This window comes from Entamoeba invadens (assembly GCF_000330505.1).
Source record: "Entamoeba invadens IP1 unplaced genomic scaffold scaff_1105074726653, whole genome shotgun sequence".
NCBI lineage: Eukaryota > Evosea > Mastigamoebida > Endamoebidae > Entamoeba > Entamoeba invadens.
In genome coordinates, this window is record NW_004440284.1 from 17,770 (window position 1) to 38,252 (window position 20,483).

The window sequence follows — 20,483 nt, forward strand, 5'->3', positions numbered from 1 at the left end:
AATTTACCAATAATTACTGTGTTCAATAATTTCACTTAATATTATGTGTTAACAAACAAAAAATTTGTTAAATTACATTTCAATCAAAACATATCTAAATTAAATACATTAATTTAAAATAATGTTAACAGTTAACAACTGTTGTTATTTGTTTATATAAAATTTAAATTATGTAAATATTATATTTAGTTCATATTTTTAATTATTACATTTTAAACAATAAAATTTGTACATACAAGTTGACAATATTTTTATAAACATCAAAACAACATTTGAATTATTAAACATTTATTTTTTTTTAATTTACAAAAGTTGATAAATGTTGATTTTTGCAATAATATAATTGTGAAAACGATAAAAATTGTCATGAAAAATATCAAGGTTTATTAAAATAAAAATCTTAATTAAAAGTTTAAAATAAATATACAATATTAAGTGAATAGTTATTATTTACTCACATTTATTAATTGGATTCAAATTGTGTGTCTTAATGATATTCAAATTGTATATTTCATAGTAAACTGTATGTTATGAAATTAATCAATAATAACTATGTATTAATGTATTGAAACAATATATTAAATTATTGTTTTAAGCTCATCAATGATTTCATTGATAGTACCACTCTCTTGAATCTTTTGTTTCCAACACTTTCAATGACATTTCTATACTTTTTATTAAGTGTTTTAATGGTCACTGGTCTTTTCCCAGTAGATACATAATCTGCAATAGTCCATGGAAATATGTAACTACTTTTTGGGAACGCCTCACTCCACAAAAAGCATTCAAGCATTGTAATAGCAAAAGAATAGACATCTGCTATTTTTTTGTAATGCTTTTTGTTCATAATTTCAGGTGCCATATATTTAGGTGTTCCAACTCCCTTAGTGAATGTCATATTCGTCATCAACATGTTGACATTTCGACTTGCTATAAAATCAGTCAACTTAGCATTTGCTTTGTTGTTTAAAACAAGTCGGAACACTAAGATATTGTCTGGCTTGATATCTCTGTGTAATATCCCATTTGAGTGCAAATATGAAATTACATTTGCTGCGTTCAACATCATTTTCACTCGCATTTTCATGTCAACTTCACCACTTATTTTGTGTTTTATCAAGTCTTGTAAAGATCCAAATTTTGTGCTAATTCAGTGACCATACACACTTTATTTGTAATAAACACTGCACCATAGAAGTAGACTATGTATTCACTCCGAAATTTGTCCAACATATTCACTTCCTTTTCAAGTTCGTCAATTGTGTCTTCATTACCACATGATTTCATCTTTTTAATTGCAACACTATTTTATCTGAAAGTCCCTTGTTAAATAATTCCAAAAGATCCTTCACCAAGTATGTTATCCTCTACCAACTCGTCTGGATCAAGTCCTGTCATCAGTTTTGAAGTTGTTGTTATTGTTAGTTTCTAAATAACATCATCTTTTTTTGTGAACGAGTTTGCGACTAACACAACACTCTCATCCATTTTAGTTGTGCATTTCAAAGTCAGTAGTATCTCGAATTCACACACTTCACCACTTGGTAGAACAATTATTTTTGGATTTGAGTCAAATTAGTATTTTTTAATTGTCCCACTTTTTGTTGTGATTTGAATTTTCATGTTGTCCTTTGATATGTTCCCAACACACAGAAGCTCTCGCTGTTGTGTGTTGACATCGACGTCTTCACCAAATTATATTTCTGTTTTGTTCACAACAACGTCATCACCAAGTTGAATAAATGTGATGTTTGAGCGACTCATTTTAAAGAGTGTTGTTGTCTTCGCAATTTCTTTTTGATGCATTTTGTTGTCAATGTATTTCACTGTTAATACAAATGACAATATAATATTATTAACACAAAAATGGCAAACAAAATAAAAATGAGAAGTACCCACCAAACCACATGTTTGTCACACAAAGTCCCATTATCATTTGGAGAGTTCCAAAATGTGCATTTGGAGCATTTTGAGTTTGAAATTTCAATACACTGTAATACATATGAAATATCATAGCAAAGTCCACTTTTAAATAATACTTTGTTTTTAACACAGGATGTGCATTTTTCGGGTGTGTGCATGTTGTGCAGTTGTCATGACACCTTTTACATTCATTGTAATTGACTGTGTAATACCCATCTTGACATTTAGAACACCCATTTTGTGTGACTTCGACAGCACAGCCAATGACACTGTTCTGTGGCAAACAATTTCCACTTTGTGTCTTGTAATTTGTTAAATTGCAAGTCAAACACGTGTCTTTTGTATTACATGTTGAACAATTCAAAAGACAATCATAGCAATTCCGTTCCAACTCTGTAATACCCGTCTTTGCATTGATAACACCCACCCGTAATTTGTGATTATTTGTCGCACTTTTTTTTAACAATTCTGTGCTTAAAAAACACGTGTAATTATCGCCTTGATAATACCCATACTTATATGAAAGACACTTTGTTTCAAAGCAAATACAATTTGCGCGATTCTCGGAACATTGACGACATTTTGTATTTGATAAATAATATCCAATGTCACATGATATGCATCCATATTTATTATATAAAACACAATCAATTGACAAAGTGTCATTTGTAACACTCACACATGTTTTTATCATCAAGAATGTAGTCATTTTCAAATTCAACACATTTATTGTTTACAATAAATACACAATTAGCTTCTGGTAAATTACACATCCCATTTTCTTCAATTAATGTTTTATTTTGACAAATTGATGAAATGCATATTCCCTCACGTTAAATGTTATAATCTACCTCACAAAAAATTGTATTGTTTTTGTTACACAAAACAGAGTGTTCATATTTTGATGTACAGTTGTTACAAACGCCATTTGTTATATAAAAAGTGTTATTACACCAAACAATTGATATGCCATTTGAAATTCCATTTTCTACTTCAACACAGACATTTTCATTATTTAATAATAAAATTGTCATTACATATCAAACACTTTTTGTTCTCACATAAATAACAATGTGCTGCGCAGTTCTCACACTTGTTGTATACATTTCCCGTGTTGCATTTGATGCAAACTACTTTCATCACTATACTTACACTTGTCATCCAACACACATTCATTTTTATTTTTGATGTAACTATCACTACATTTGTAACAAGTTGTCTGTGTACCATATAAACAATTTTCGGAATAAACGCACTCGTAACTTTCATTCAAAACAAACCCTGCATTGACATGATACACATTTGTTGTTTTGTTGTAATTTTCACAATTTTTGTCGAAAGGAAGACATTTCCCAATTATAAGTTGATGCTGTAAATCACATATAACACAACTCAAATTATTTTGAGCCACTTTAATTAAATAACAATTTAAATAACATTGTTTCTGTTAACTTTTTCTTTAAATACATAGCTTATCCCATTTTCACTAATAGTGACTTGATTGATTTCATTTAAAACTATTTTATTAAATAGGACAACATTTATGTTTTCAAATAAATTAAGAGCGATATACCCAATGTATTCAATTTTAAATTGTGCGATGTTTTTATTTATATCTAAATTGTAAATAAGCTATATTCGCAATATATCGTGTTAATTGTAAGTGAACACATAATTGAAGTATGACCAGTAAGTATATGTCATATTTCCAAAAGTGAATGAAAACAACATTATATTGATTGAACTGTATTCATAAAATAAGAATCTTACATAATCATAAACAGTGATTGTTTAAAATAATCCATAGTTTGTATTTTTAAAAATATATCTTTTTCAATCAACAATTCAGTGTTATAGAAATAATAATAATAATCAGACATGTCAACCCAAGTTAATCCACTTGCAAATTTAAGATTACAATTCACATTAAGATCTTCATTACATGGACAGTGTGGATAGTCAAACGCGCCTTCCATTGTTGATGTATATGTAGTATAATTATTTTGTTTCAAAATACAAACAACTTCTTTGTCAAGAGGTGTATTGTTTGGGCAAAATCTTATTAACTTCTTGTTTGACATGAGGTACCCTTTACCCGTTTTAAAGTTGTATGAATATTCAAATATGTCCGATGTGATATGGTCTTGATTGGTTGATGTATCTAAATTGTAATTTTCATTCAGTGAAATGACATCAAAACACTTTGTGTCACCCGTTGGATTCACAATATCAAAATCAGGTTTGTCAGAGTAGTTAAAAGTGAGTTGAAGATACGTTGAATTCCATATGATAATTCTTGGGTTGTTTAATTCCGGATCGATCAAAGTAAGGTTTCCAGCAATTGACATTCTCCCGAACACACTTGTATAGTTAATAAGATTAATTGTGGCATTTGGTTTAATGATCGGTGTTTCAATTATTTTTAAATTAATTACACAGAGCAATTTCATATCCTTTGCAATTTGAAGAGTTTGAGTGTTCTGCCAGTTTTTATCAAAATCAGAATAAAATTTTGTGTTGTTAGTAACAACAATTGTATTAATTTTTAACAACACAGACGAGAATTCTAAATCCGAAGAAAAGCAAACAGAATTTGTTGTTACTGAACAATTTGAAGGAATAAATTCGTTGTCAACGTTAATGCCAGTTGGTGTACAATCACAATGATATCCATTTGTTGTTAAAAGAAATACAACAAAAAATACGAATTTCATTGGTGTACAAATGTTTGAAAATAAGTTAAAAAAATTCATTTTCAATATTTTTATTTAATTTTATATTTATAACTGGTTCATTTGTTACAGGTTTGAATATAGATTCAAAAAAACTTTCAATGGTAAATATATCAACTAATTTATTAGCTTAATAAATAAAAAAATACAATATTTCGTTTCATTCACTTCTAAAAATAAAATAACAACTAAATAGTGTTACATTTATTTTTTTTTTCAAAAAACTTTTAATTTATTCACATATAAATAATAATATTTGTTATATTTCAAATTGTAAACTTTTTCTGGTACTTTTTCGACCATTAAAAATGTCTTATTTCCAAAAGCCATTTAAAAAAATAAATATGGCAACAAATAAAATTTTAAAACACGTGTTTTTAAAAAGTTGAATATATAATTCAGGCCTTTCTTATATTGAGACCTATATGTGTTTATAAAAACACGAACACGGCAAAACCTTTACAATTTGATCAATGGAATATAATACTGATATAATTATATTGTTAATATAATCACAGTTTGTCTAATTCTTATTAAAATATTTATTAATATAACAACAATAAAAATATTCTTATTTTTGTAAAGTTTAAGTTGGCTAGTCATCGAACATTATATAATTCAGAATATAATTACCAAATACAATATTATTTAATATTTTTTTTTATAAATTAAATAAGATTATAATATTTATTTAACATAATATTATAATAAATATAATTATTTTTAATCTAAAAACAGGAAGACAACTTGGTTAAGTGGTCCAAAACGTGTAACTCGAATTTATTTATCATTTGAGGCGTAGGTTCAAATCTTTTGATGTCTTGATAATTTATAGTGAGATTTTAAGAGTGAAATGAAAATGAATTAAAGGTGTTATGATGTAAAAAATTGAAATGCATTTGCCGGGACTCGAACCCGGATCTCCACCTTGGAATAAATAATAATAATCCAATTTTTATAAATAAAACAAAAAACCCACAAAAATTTAAATGATTTTCAAAATTAAAATTGACTGTTCCTTGTCATCATAACACATAATAGAATAGTGTTAAAAAGTACAACTTTGTATGAAAAAATTTGGGTGTGTAATTTCAACAATTAAAATAAAACTTAATCTGGTTTGTATGATTTTAATTTAGTAAGTTAAATATTAATCATAATGCAATCTTTGATATACAAACATCTGTTATATTACGTTATATTACAAATATAATATTGCTTTGTTAAAGCTGTTAATGTGTTTAAAATAATTAATAGTTTGGTGCTGATTATTGTTTACATTAAATTTCCTATTTAATTTAATATTCCCAACAACAATATTAAATTGTTGTTGAATTTATTAAAACAACTACAGTTGACCAAATAATTATCAGAGACCAAATAATTGTAAGAAGGGTGTATTTCCCGTTAATTACATTGGAAATGACCAATGAAAAAAAGTAAAAAATACACCAAATAATCCAAAGAAACCCATTTCTATTTTTTAAAATAGTTCTAAATTAAGGTTTTAATACTAGTTATTTTACTTCTTACAATTATTTGGTCTCTGACTATTATTTAATCAACTGTATTTGTCGACTAAATTGTCCGTTTCCAGTACACAACTCATTAGATTGTTAATAATTTAAATTGTTTATATTATTGACACAGTATAATACATGATTTTTATTTATTAATCAAATAAGTTAAGATTTATTATTTATTTTAAATACCAACTTACTTAACACATTGAAATCTTTTTTTGAACAAATACTGTTTTTTGTTATAAATAACATTATTTTCTTTGACAACCAAAAAATTTTTGTACATCAAAAAAAAACATAAACATAATTTTCAATGAAGTGTTATATAATTGGTTATTAAATTTATTAATTAACAAAACAAATATGATATAACATATAAGATGATTCAATTTAACCATTTTAACATGTCAAATATGTAGACTAACAATAATTTGAATCGAATGCACGTCAATAATATTAAAAATCGTGTTTAATTATTGTTTGTTGTATTTACAATAACGAAATTAAAATATCTCAAAAGATAAAAATGGTCATTTAATGTTACAGTATTTAAAATAATTTCTTAAATCACAAATTAAATATAAAAATATTGTTGTGTTGAAAATTTAAGGGATTCATGAGGATTGTTAATTTTTCTGAGGATGGTAAATATCTTAAACATAATTTCTTTCAATTTGGATTTTTTTGCCTAAGATCAAAAAGGTATATTTTGAAACATGTGATTTTCTTTAAAAATGCTATTAATGAATTTTTTGAAAGATGATTCTTGGAGTTGATTTTTACAAAAAAATAATCTATTTCTATTTTCTGATTTACCACTTGACTAACCTTGGTTCATATGAAAACAATAAAAATTAATTTAATTTATCGAAAAAGTCAATTTTTTAATCAAAATCACAAAACAAATTAATCAAACAATTTTTAATCTTTTTTTCACAAAAAAAATACAATTTATTATAAATCAATTCATGAAATTTCAAACAATAAAAATTGATAGCAAATAACGTACTGATAATTAATACTCTATGCGATGACAATTTATGTATTATCGCAAATTCAAAACGCGAGGTTTTGAAGATCGATAAAACAACGATTGATAAATGAACAAATTTGTAAAATTATTGTTTTTGTTATAAACGGTTATATTTATATTTCAAAACATATACACACAAGAAATATATGTTTATATTATTTTTTTATATAATACAATATTAATTTCAATAAATGTATCTTTAATTTATTAATCAATTTTATATATTATTTGGCTTTTTTGTTGTGTTTTGACGATTTTTGATATAATCAATTAACAAAACCCACTTTATAAAAATTCTTTGATAATTTTATTTATAGAATTTTAAATCAATAGTGGCAGTGCTATACATATCTCTGAGGATGGTAAGTCGTGTCACAAACAGACATTGTCAACACAGACTTAAACATCTAAGAAGTGAAATGACGTGTTCCCATATTTAAAAATAGTAACTTACTCAATATACATTTCAGACAGATGTAAAAGTGTAAACTTTCTATTTCTGTCATCCTCAGAAAATAATTGCCATCCTCAGAACTGTAAATTTTTTTAAAACACAAGTTAATATCAAAATAAAACAATCATATTAAAATACACACAATATGATTAACTTTGATTTATAATAAATTTGAATAATTGCATAAATTACAAAAATATTTATAAATTTGTTATATTTTAAAAATGCATTATTATTAAATCAGTGTTTTCGACTTTTTCAATTTTCATTTTGATTATCAATTTATAGCAAATATTCAAAAAACGAACACAATGATAACTGAATTATTTACTTGGTACAAATTGTTCTTTATAACCAAAATTTAAACCACTTGATAAATAATCCTCTACAAAATTTTGAAAATGACTGAAAGTAAGTTTACCAAGTACTTTTGGTATTTCTTCGTTTTGATTAATTAAAATTGAATAAATATAAAAAAGTACAAATCGACCACAATCTGTTCCATTCTCTTGGCTAACAACATCAGTAATTAATATTACATTTTCAATTTTGTGTTTTTCAATCGAAAATCTTGTAAGACAAGAAAAAAATGTTTTTATTTTGTCCAAATAATAAATTTGCGTATTGAAATTGTATTTTTCAATTCCAAGACTATCCACGATAAATGATTCAAATCCATCATCATGTTTATGTAAAATTAACAGAGACAAATGACCATTTGTACGTAGACCGGAGAATAAAGGGAAAAATATGTATTTTTGGTTTAAATAACAATCCAAGTTTCTGTGACTGTTTATTAAGGAATTATCATTATTTGTTTTGTCAAATGTATTAAAAACACTTTCAAAGAAAAATGTAGATGCTACAATAGAATTATCAGTGTGTACATAATTCAAAATTTGAGATGATAGACACAAGATGTCGTCATCATTTAATTTTCCGTTTTTAACACGATAAATTGGATCTGTCTCTATAATTGTTTCCGTTTCATAACATAAAAACGTTTTTTTATCCAAATCAAATGAAATATCACTGAAATTATTATTGCAGTCTATTATTTGGTTGGTTTTCTGTGTTTCCTCTATTAAAGACTTACAACTTGATAATTGTGTATTATTTATTATTGATATTTCATTTTCTACTGACGTATGACTATTGTTGTTCGTTTGACATGTTTTTCGGATTAAATGGTGTATTTCTTCAATAGAAGTTTCAAGTGAAGAAAATTCCCTTTTGAAAATAACAAATTTTCATCCGTTCTTTGTACCGTTTGTCGCATATTTTCTTCACTGAACAAATTAAAATAATAATTTTCAACTTTTTCTTTTTAATAATTCACTTGAAAATTTATCAATTTCACTTAATTTAAATTCAGGAATAGAATTGTCAATTTGACTATTTTTTGACTTTTTAATAAAATTTTGCAAAATTGAATCATTGTCAATCGTCTCATACTTTGATATTTCATTCAGGTTGTCCATTTCTTTCTCAATAAATACATACAATTCTTCATCGTTATGTTCAAAAGATGGAATTGTTTTAGAAAAATCAATAACTGGTTTTCTTGGCAATAAAAAATTATAACAAGTTAATGCAATTCTGACAAGATAGCCAAAGTCTTCTTTGTTGAATCCAAAAACTGATCTAAAAAATATGAAATTGATTTGTCAAAGACGCAAAAACGTGTTCCACGACATTCCTTGACTTGGAATGGACTTTATTAAACTTGTGATAAAAATCACGTTTTTCTTCGCATATTTCACTTTTTGCGTTTTTAATTGGAACATCCATATAATCTTCATCTTTTCTCAAATATCTCAAATCTCCCAAAATAAACTCACCGGGTTTAACCATTGATCTGTTACAACTGTGCAATTTTGAATCGTTTATTGAACCTTCACAAACATTTGAATCCAAAACAAATCCTTGTACGTTCACTTTAATTTTAATTTTCATTCCCGAACCATTTATTTTTTTGGAATACATTTTTTCTCTCACTTTTCCATTTTTTGTTAAAATACCATTTGAAGCTGTTGTTTTAGAATCGATTGCCCAGTAACTGTTAATTAATTCTGGCATTATTTTCAAATCTTTAACTTTTTTACCAAGTGCAAATGGTATCAACACATTTGGACTATTTCCCAATTTAACTACCATTTTTTCATAAATTGTCTCACCAAAGTGATTTTTAAAGTCGTGGTATTGTTTAGATACATAATTTGACATATTCTTTTTCATTCTCAAAATATATTCTTCCTCTGTTTCTATTCTTTTCATTTCTTCTAAACACACTTCCCCTCGTTTTGAAAAATGACAAAACCTTTCTAAAAGCAATAACACAAAAGTCAACAAATAGTTTAATCCGAATCTCAGTATAACTAAAACGAGAAATGTCAAAGATTTGAATGAAAGTGACGCATTTTTATGTCTTTTTCCTAAAATTGCAGATTTTTCCACTGAAAAATAACAACACTTTCTAACATTTGGAGAACCCACAAAAGTAACTTGCGATGATGTAATCAGTTTGTAATACTTTTCAAATTCGCATTTACTCATTCCAATATAAAAATAGTAACTTTCATCATTTTCTGCAATTTCGTCCATTATTTCTTTATTTTGAATGTTATCACATTCATCTTCAAGTGTTTCACCAGAAATTGAAAATAAATTACAATTTTCTAGTTTTGTGTAATTGTTGTATTTTTCTTCTTTTGAAATGACAGTCAAAGGCGGGCAAAAACAATTACTCAACACAAACAAATCATCTGGTTCAATAACATGTTCGTCATCAAAAGGTATTCTATCATAAGCTTTTTGTTGGCCTAAAAAAACAACAAAAAACATCATAATACATCAATGTTGTGTTGTTTATGTCGTGTTTTTACAAATATCTATTTAGTTATATTTTCATATTCAATTAATAACAAATACAGTCAATATTCGATATAAGGGAGAAAAATAAGAGGAAGCCCTTATATCGAATAATAGAAAAAAAATAAAAAAAAAGAAATTTATGTGTTTGCTTTTTGTTGGTTATTTCAATTTAAAAACCCAAAAATGGTAATAATTGGATTAATTTGTCACTAAGTTAAAAGATCAATTAAAATAATATAAAAACTATGTTTTATTATATTTTTAATAGAACATTTTTAATCAAAATTAACAAAATATTATAATAATAATAAAAATAGATAAACAAGAAAATTTTTTTTTGAAATAATACAATGAATGTATTTGCATTCTTTCAAAAAGTATACTTTCCTTGACAACATATAATAATCAATTTGTATTCCCGCTTTACGAACTTCATGAAACCAATTGATCATTGCTTCCTCAAGTTCCAGGTTCTGTGGTTTACTTATTTGTTTATACGAGGATAAAAAATTATCAATGTTTCTATAGGAATTGAACGCAAATGATAAACTTGCTTTGGAGAAATTACTATTTTCAGTTGTTGTCCGACAACTTTGATTACTTTTTGTGAATTTTGATAAGGATCAATTAATTCAATATTTTTTATTTTGTCTTGTAACATCAATGATGTTCTTGTTTTAACTTATTTGGATTGCATTAAAACTTAATGATTTAACAGATTTATTTAAAGTTTTTAAGTCGAAACAAAGTTAGATACAAAAGTTTTATTTATTATGTTAATTGTGTTAATATATTCGTCTTTGTTTTTTGATTTATTATAAAATTTATTATTTATTTAAGATAAAAATAATTGCCAATTGTTTTCAAGATATACGCAAAGTGTTTATTTTGGTTAGAAAAAAAATAATAATCAAAAAAAATATTTTTGTGACAAAAAACAAACCGAGGTATTTTTTGTTAATAATATAATTCCTCATTTTTTCCCTTATATCGAATAACATTGATACCCGGTATTCCCTTATATCGAATAATGACTGTATATATTTTTTAAGGACAAAAGAATATGAAACAACCAGTTTCAAAGAGAAATAAATACGAATAAATATTAATAAAAATGGGTTTTGTTATTTTGTTGTTATTGCTGTGACAATTTATGTATGATAATCAAAACATTTACAATTACAAAGTACTTAGAATAACATAAAAATGGATTATTATGATTAAAACAAATAGTATGTATTGTTTCGTTTCACGAACATCAAAATAATTGGGTGTTTTCATATTATTTATTATTCTCAAGTTGTTAATTATCATTTTGAATTCCTTTATAACATTTTTTAAACACTATTTTAAATATATATTATTCAAAACAACAACCAGAATATTATATAAATCTATTATTCGATGATTTTTATATTAAAAATCATTATATTGTGAAATAATTTTTATTAGTTCTGTAATATCTTAAATCTATAATAAAAGTAAATTTAAAATTATTGTGATTATTATTATATTAACTATAATTACCACTATGAATCTTTCTGAAAATGGTCTTTTATTGTTTTGCAAAAAAAATTGTTAACAAAAAACTTTTAATTTCTTAAATCATTCTTCTTATTTATACAATTATTTGATACATATTTTTATTTGCTATATTTTATATATAGATTTTTGGTGTCAAACAATCAACTTTCAAAAACTAATATATTTTATTGTTACTAAAGTTGACAATTTGATAAAAACATATTTTTTTACTTAATTACGAACCAAGAGTAATTGTAACTTTTAATGATATTTAAAAATATCATTTTTGTTTAAATAAATATATTTATGTAAAATTTTATTCATATTTATAAAAACTAAAATTTTTTACAAGAAAAATAATATTTATATTTGAAACATACAATAAAAACTATATTTTTAAATAATATATGAGATGAGAAGTCAATTCATCATTCAAAAACATTCGAAGGTGCACTCAACGACAAATGTTTGAAACGATTTATACCTCTTTTAAACACACTCAACTTTGTTTATTCATTCAAATGTATTCAATAATCTTTCTTTCTTTAGTACTCTCTGTTCTTTCGACGACTTCATGTTATGTTAAAGATGAAGCTAAAAAATGTATCAAAGATGGAAGCGGCGAAGCAAAATGCAAAGATGACGTAAAAATAACGAAAGAAGATGCTATGGCACTCTGCGAAGATGCTTTTCAAGGCAACACGGATATAACAAGTTTTGTATTCGAAGGAACCGATAAACTAGTTATTGGAAAAAATGCTTTCAAAGGTGCAACCAAGCTTGTTTCATTCACTGCTAAATCTGGTATTCAGTCGTTGGGAACAAGTGCTTTTGAGGGAGACGTAGCTTTGACCAAAATAGACTTAACTGGATTGGCAGAAATACCAGAATCTGCTTTCAAAGGATGTTCAAAACTCGCCGATGTGACAGGTACAGAAAACGTCGCTACTGTCCAGAAAGACGCTTTCAATGGATGTGTGAAACTTCTGTCAGTCAATTTTTATGCACCACTAACAAAACTTCTCGATTCACTTGCATCACAAAACAATCTTTTCTTTCACGGAACAGTCCAACCAACTACTCTTTCAGATTCTACAACTCCAATCAATAATAAATTGAAGGTTTTTGTGACTGATTCATATACAGCAGGAACATTTGGGGGTCTTAGTACACTTAAAGCTAATTGCACCACACTTCAATGTGTTGATATATCTACAAATAACCCAGATGAAAACCCACCTCAACCAGCTGCTAAAATGGAAAAAGCTCTTAAATGTGTTGATTGTGATTCAAAGAAAATGAGTGTTGATGGTAACAATTATTACTGTGAAATTGATATGACCGAGTGCATTAAAACACATACCGATTGTAGAATTTGCACAAAAGGAAAATGCCAAAAATGTGTCACAGATAAATATTTGGAAGATGATACTTGCAAACAAACTTGTTCTGATGGTTATTACAAAGATTCGTCAGAATTTATGTGTAATAAATGTAAAGATGAAAAATGTAAAACATGTGGAGCTGATTTGGAATGCACTGAATGCAAAGATAATCATTTTTTAATTGAAGACACAAAGAAATGCACAACAGATTCAACATGTCCAGCTGGCTATTACAAAGACGCAGCAACCAAAAAGTGTGTTAAGTGTGGTAACAATTGCAAAGTGTGTTCTAAAGATGCTTGTACTTCTTGTACAACAGATTCTTATTATATTGATACAAAGGAATGCAAAGCTTGTTCTGAATCAATCACAAATTGTGGAAAATGTACTTCAAAAAACCAGTGCATTGAATGTTCCAAAGGTAATTTGATCAAAGATAAAACCAAATGTGTAGACACCTGTCCAGACAAATTCTACTCAGCCAACAAAGTGTGTACCGAGTGTGAACAATCATGCAAAAGGTGTGTTGAAGCAGGAAAGTGTACTGAATGCCCTGATAATGATATTCTATTATTAGACACTGGAAAATGCCAGAGTGGTACCGAATGTCCAAATGGATATTCAAAAGACACAACTGGCAAGAAATGTATAAAATGTATAAATTTCTGTAAAACGTGTGAAGATGATAAAACATGTAAGACTTGTGCAGACAAATATTTCTTTGTTGAAGACACAAAGAAATGTGTGAAAGACAAATGCCCAGACAATTACTTTACTGTTGAAAGAACATGCAAAGCCTGTGCAAGTGGTTGTAAAACGTGTACTAAAGCCGATGATTGCTCAGCTTGTGTATCTGGGAAATATCTTGAAGAAGGACTCATGAAATGTGTCGACAAATGTGGACCTGGATTCTTCAAAAAGAATGAAACGAATTGTGACAAGTGCTCTGAAAAATGTGCGAAGTGTTCTGTTTTTGAAATTTGTGATAAATGTGTTGATGGTGCGATTATGAACGAAAACAAATGTGTTGAGAAGTGTCCAGAAGGATCATTTGAATATGATGAAAAGTGTGCTAAGTGTAAAGAACCATCTCAGTATCAAAAACCATGCACTGATGTCGAGTGTGAAATTTGCACTGCGTCTAGTTCTTATGCGATATTGGTGTTGTTTGCACTTGCACTCATTCTGTTGTTTTAAACAACTATCAGTTATTTTTAATTTTCAAATTAATAAACAAAAATATATACTCTTATATATTAGTATATTCCATCGCCATATTACCTATAAAGAATTAATGTTCTATCATTATCTTATAATAGTAATACGAAATGTAACAAAATGAATTTAATTATATTTGTTTTATACAACTTTCTCTAATTTTAATACAACTTCTTCGGATGAAATTCTTTCATTTGAATTTAGACACCAACAAGATGCGATTATAGCAAAAACGTTGTTTGGAATGTGATGACTATTTTCAAGACGTTTTCCAGACATCACAAACTCGGCTATTTTCCATGGGTATTTGAAGTCTTCTTTTGGATATGCTTCTTTCCAACTAAAACACTCAAACATGGTCACTCCAAGTGAGAATATATCAGCACTCTTCTTGTATTTCTCTTTTTTCAATATTTCAGGCGCCGTGTACTTTGGTGTTCCAATACCTTTAGTGAAAGTCATGTTGGTCATCATCATATTGATATTTCTTGATGATCCAAAGTCAGTCAATTTCGCATTCACTTTGTCATTCACATCAAGTGAAAACACAAGAATGTTGTCTGGTTTGATGTCTCTGTGCCAACACTCTTTTAACTTCGAAGTTCTTTTTAGAAGTCAAACCCCAATCTCCTGCATTAAAAGTTGCAGACTTGCAATAACTTTGGGCAGCTCCTTTCTTGGCGACAGCGATGTCATACCCTCCACCAAACGCGAATAAGTACTTGTTATTAAGCTCAAACATTTTGAATGCTGCTTCTTCTGGTTTTTCCCATTCGTCATACATAAAACCTTTACTATCTCGGACTCTGAATTTCTTGGAGTTTGATACCCCATCTTTGACAAGTGAAAATATGAAGGCAGAAGGACTTGAAATCCACCCACTTCGATCAGTGATTGTATCAAAGAAAACGCCACCAAATTTGTTGCTCGCAGTGTCTTCAATGACAAAACACAAATTCGAGTTTTGGTAGATTTTATCAGAGATTATACTGTCGTTAAGTCCCCACATCTCAGTGTCACTATTGAAGACTACAGGACCAACCACTTTATTTGTAAATTGTGCAAGCACCCTTTGCTCCTCGAGTGATAAAAAGTGTGTGTTAGCCATGGAAATTGATTCAGATGTTTTGACGGCGTTTAGCACGTTTTCTAAAAACGACTTTTGTTGGGAAGTTTCAATTTCTTTTGTTTGAATTTGTGGAATTGATATCTGCACTTCTGATTGTTCAATTAATTTTTTTAATTTTACTTGTTTTTTCAGTCTCAAGCTTCTTCATTTCTTCATCAAATTGTTTCCCTGTAATTTCTCTTGTGATTATTTTCTTTTGCAGTTCATCGATTATATTGTTGTAATATTCGTCATACAAAGACATAAGTGTCTCTGTTAAATCAATGTTATTTTCCGTAAGAATGGAGTTAAGTGATTGTTCTAATTCACTCAGAGTTTAGAGGATTTCATTTACAATAGATTTACAATTGGGGGATTGAGGGTATTGGGATATGAATGTCTCTAAAGATTCAATTCGTTTGTCAATCGGCGATTCTTTGTGATCAAAAAAGTTGAGTTTGACAGAGATGATTTCAAAACAATAAGTTGAGTAATAAAGTTCTCCAATGCAATTTCCATATGTATTTATCAAGATGGAAGTGGTTCATATTGGAATAATTTCGACAAAGCACAATTTCAGTAATATTATGGTGTTGTTTTTTGTTGGGTATTTAAAAAATGATACAATTTATAACAAATAAACTATATTTGATATAATAACATAAATAAAATAAAACGAAATGAAATAAAAACCAAATAGATTATAATTTTTTCTTGTTTTTTACTATGGTGATGTTTCAATAAAACATCACAAAACAATGGATTTATTTTCAATAATTTGTATTTAATATATAATTGAGTATATTCATTTAAAATACAAAAAAATTAAACCAACACAAAGTTCAAAATACAACTAAACCAATTCACTTTTCGTTATCTTAAGTCTTAAGTGCCATTTTTAGTGTGACGCCTGAAAATTAAGTCGATTATTTTTAAATTTTAGTTGCAAAAGGTGATTTTATTAAGTGATGTGCAACTAAAAAAGGCAGTAATTTCAAAGTACTTTAGATCACTCCGAATTATAATTTAATTCATTTTTTCACACTTTTTGAATGCATTTTTAGCAATCGACTTAACAACCTCAGACAATACAACTTCTTTCAAGTCTACATATCAAAAAACAAATTTATACCAATGTGCTTATGTTGTTCCAAAACGACATTTTGGAGTGTTGTGTTGAACTCAAACGGATTTTTATACAAAAACGGGTCATTTTTTTCGCCACAAACCATTTTATCTTTTTGTATTGTAATTACAACTTCAAAAGTTAAACAACCCCCTGGAATATCTACTATATTGACTGTTAATTTTAAAGCATTCTTAAGTTTTTTGGAGTTTTTTATTTTAAAAAATTGTCGCTAATTCATGTTTTATTTTTTGCTAAAAATATATTCCCTGTCGATGTGAATACGTCTGAAAACTTGAGTTAGTAAGTAAAGCGCAATGTTTGAATGTTCTACGTGACAATTGGTGAAGTTGCTTAGATAACGATATTCACGTCATTATTTCTCATATTTTCAAATATGGAAACGAACAGGTGATGTTTGTAAAAGATATTGATAGACTGACTAATTATTTATTCTGTAAAGTTTGCTGTGTTAAATCATTTCTTAATACTCCAGAAGGAAGATATAAATTGAAAAATCATAAAACAAAATGTAATGGAAGTGTTGATTCAAAAATGAAAACTGATAAATCTACACCTTATTGTCCAAGAATATTCAAAGATAAATTATATACTTTTTGTTGAGCTCATAAATTAATTTATAGTCCGATGAAATATTATATGACATATGATTTTGAAACAACTGAGCAAAGTATCGACACATCTCACCAAGACCATAATAAAGAACAATCTGAAATAATAAATTCGGTGTTAAGTGAATTTAGTTTAGCAGTTGGTGATAATCTAAATAGTGATATTAATTCAAAATATTTTTGTAAATTCTCCTATAAGTTTAGATGAGGCTTCTAAATCATATGGTAACAATGAAATAAAAATAAAAGGTGTTTTTTCATATCAACAACTCAGAACAGAATATATAAATCAACAATTGTTAAGAACTAAACCATTTAAAAGAGAGGATTTTTTCAATTTGTTAACACAAACTGAATTATCTGAAGAAGATAATAATATAATTAGAGGATTATAGTAATTATAATAATTGTTATGAGTATATTAGATAGTATAATATACAAGATAGAGTAATTATGTTTCCTATCATCGATAATTTAATAGAATTATACCAAAAAGATGATCAAGATATGTTACATTCAATTTCATTTGCGAGTTTGGCATCATCAACAAAATATCTTAAATGCTATGATGATTTTGATCAGACTAAAGAATATAAACAAACTACTGATAAGATAGATTTTTATAAATTATCTGAATATGATTTCAAAAATATGGTATATAGATATCAATTACAAGAGAAATTAACTGGTAGAGATGTATCAAACAATATTACAAACAATGATTTTTAACATTTGAAAACATAATTAATTAAATTGGTACATGTTTTTATTGTAATTGTAAGTTTACCAAAACTAATAAACCTACTTTATACAGAATTGATTGTAAACTTGGTAATACTATTAATAATGTACAACTTTCATGTTATTATCGAAATACACACGTTTCAAATTAAAATTAAACTGTTTCTAAATTCATGATTCAAATACATAATTATGCACAATTCAATAATCTTACTCATAACATTAAAGACACTAGAGTCGTAAATCTTGTTAGAAAAAAATTACAGGTGGTTTATCCACAGTTCATCATAAAAAGAATATTAGAAGTGAAACACAATTACTAAATTGAACTATGATATTAATAATAATGCAGTAAACATATATGATACTAAAAATATTATTACACACGTTGTTGGTGTTGATTTTAATTCTCTTTATCCATCGTGTTTCTCAAGTGTTGAAAATGAAAATAATCCATATACAGACCATAAAATGTATATGCCTAGTGCTGTTAAGATGTCTATGTTTGATTTGACTGGTAAACAACAAAAATATGCTAAAGTGATTATAAACAAGAAAGAATATTTATTTATTGCTGAAGTCAAAGGAAGAATTCCAAGTGGAAAGATGAATAAATGTATACACTTTTTACCAATTATTCGTAATATTGATGCAAATCTTCAACCGCATATTATTGAAGAACTAATGTCAAATTATATGACTAAACATAATTATAAAACAAATGCAGAAAAAGAATTTGATGAAATATTCAAAAAAAACTTACACAAACATATGATACAAAATTCAATAAAGAACATAATAAAGATCCATATATGATATTCAGTTCTTATTATCTATGGTTCCTTATTGATGAATTTGGTTTTGAAATTGAAGATATAAAATCATTTGTAACATTTACTAAACATGATTCTTATTCCAAATTTGTAACTGACAAGATGAAAACTCGACAGAAAACAATTATATATAATGATAAAGTTAGATAATTATTTTATTAAATTCAACTTAATTCTTAGTATGGTCAAGATGTAATGAGAACTGATAATTATAACAAAACTAAGATAGTAGATAAGAAAAATGCTTTTAAATCAAATAAATCTACATATCATATTGATACTTTGAAAATATCCAAATCAAGATATCCAACAACAGAAAACAACAGTTCTTATAAAATAAGTACACCAATACAATGTGCATTATTTACACTTGATAATGCGAAATATTGGTATTCAAATTCATTAACAATTTTAAGAATAAATGTCTTGATTAAAGCAAATTTTATTTCGTAGAAAAAGAATCAGATGGTATGTATTTTGCTGTGTCCGGTAATAATGAAGATAATATTAAACAAGCCTTTCAACATATAATTATTGATCATGATTATTACAATAAACATGTTTTTTTTCATGGCTTCCATATGATTTTTATTGTTCTGATGATAATTATAAACCAAAATTGAATACTGTAAAAGAGTTTATTAAACATGATAAGAAATTGTTAGGAGTTGCAATCGAAAAACAGGGTGAATATATTGTTGCATTGGGTTCAAAAATACAACTTTTAATAATGAAAGTATTAATAAACCAATATTTTTTAAAATGAAAGGTGTTAATAAAAATACCAATAAACATATTGTACCACAGACATATTTAAAAGTTTTAGAACAAAAAACTATTATTGATGGTACTAATTATTTATTACAATATAAGAAAATAACAAATATGGTAGAATGTATTAATATGAAGAATTAATTATTAGATAGTATTACACAATATACTAAATTTGTTAATGAAGAGAAAGATGAAAATGAAAAATTATCTGATATAAATATATTAAATGATTTAAATAAAATATTAGAATCAAAATCATATATAAAAAATGTAAAATTATCTGTTTATATATATGTAAAATTAACACTTCATAAAACAGTTTTATCAAGTGTTTTTATTAAAAATAAAGTTCATGAAGATAATTGTCAGACGTGTACACCATTATATTTAAGAACTGACAAATTAACATATTCTAGACAAAATCGATTTGAAGATTTTAACAGTTTTGGTTATATTAGTGATAATTTCATTTTCAATGATTATTATAATGAAGATAAAAAAGAATGAATGATAAATAATTTTAAAGCTGATTTTAAGAAAGTAGAAGAAACAAATGAAAAAGGTATTATTCGTTATGTTTATTATAAAAGTGAAACTATTAAA

The 20,483-nt window shown here is 26.5% G+C and overlaps 5 protein-coding genes across 5 annotated transcripts; 1 reads left to right on the top strand and 4 right to left on the bottom strand.

The window, feature by feature from the left end:
• Nucleotides 1-583: 583 nt before the first annotated feature.
• Nucleotides 584-1,087, bottom strand: EIN_204430 (protein serine/threonine kinase, putative; the record flags this gene model as incomplete). The annotated part of the gene is made up of 1 exon (XM_004255831.1): nucleotides 584-1,087. The coding sequence occupies one exon, from the start codon at nucleotides 1,085-1,087 to the stop codon at nucleotides 584-586; it is 504 nt and encodes a 167-aa protein (XP_004255879.1).
• Nucleotides 1,088-1,855: 768 nt separating this feature from the next.
• On the bottom strand, nucleotides 1,856-2,617 carry EIN_204440 (hypothetical protein; the record flags this gene model as incomplete). Its single annotated transcript, XM_004255832.1, has 1 exon — nucleotides 1,856-2,617. The coding sequence occupies one exon, from the start codon at nucleotides 2,615-2,617 to the stop codon at nucleotides 1,856-1,858; it is 762 nt and encodes a 253-aa protein (XP_004255880.1).
• A 1,072-nt stretch (nucleotides 2,618-3,689) lies between these two features.
• Nucleotides 3,690-4,676, bottom strand: EIN_204450 (hypothetical protein; the record flags this gene model as incomplete). Its single annotated transcript, XM_004255833.1, has 1 exon — nucleotides 3,690-4,676. The coding sequence occupies one exon, from the start codon at nucleotides 4,674-4,676 to the stop codon at nucleotides 3,690-3,692; it is 987 nt and encodes a 328-aa protein (XP_004255881.1).
• Nucleotides 4,677-12,731: 8,055 nt separating this feature from the next.
• On the top strand, nucleotides 12,732-14,645 carry EIN_204460 (hypothetical protein; the record flags this gene model as incomplete). Its single annotated transcript, XM_004255834.1, has 1 exon — nucleotides 12,732-14,645. One exon carries the CDS (start codon nucleotides 12,732-12,734, stop codon nucleotides 14,643-14,645), a length of 1,914 nt encoding a protein of 637 aa, XP_004255882.1.
• A 162-nt stretch (nucleotides 14,646-14,807) lies between these two features.
• Nucleotides 14,808-15,774, bottom strand: EIN_204470 (protein serine/threonine kinase, putative; the record flags this gene model as incomplete). Its single annotated transcript, XM_004255835.1, has 2 exons — nucleotides 14,808-15,270; nucleotides 15,317-15,774. The coding sequence occupies 2 exons, from the start codon at nucleotides 15,772-15,774 to the stop codon at nucleotides 14,808-14,810; spliced, it is 921 nt and encodes a 306-aa protein (XP_004255883.1).
• Nucleotides 15,775-20,483: the final 4,709 nt, after the last annotated feature.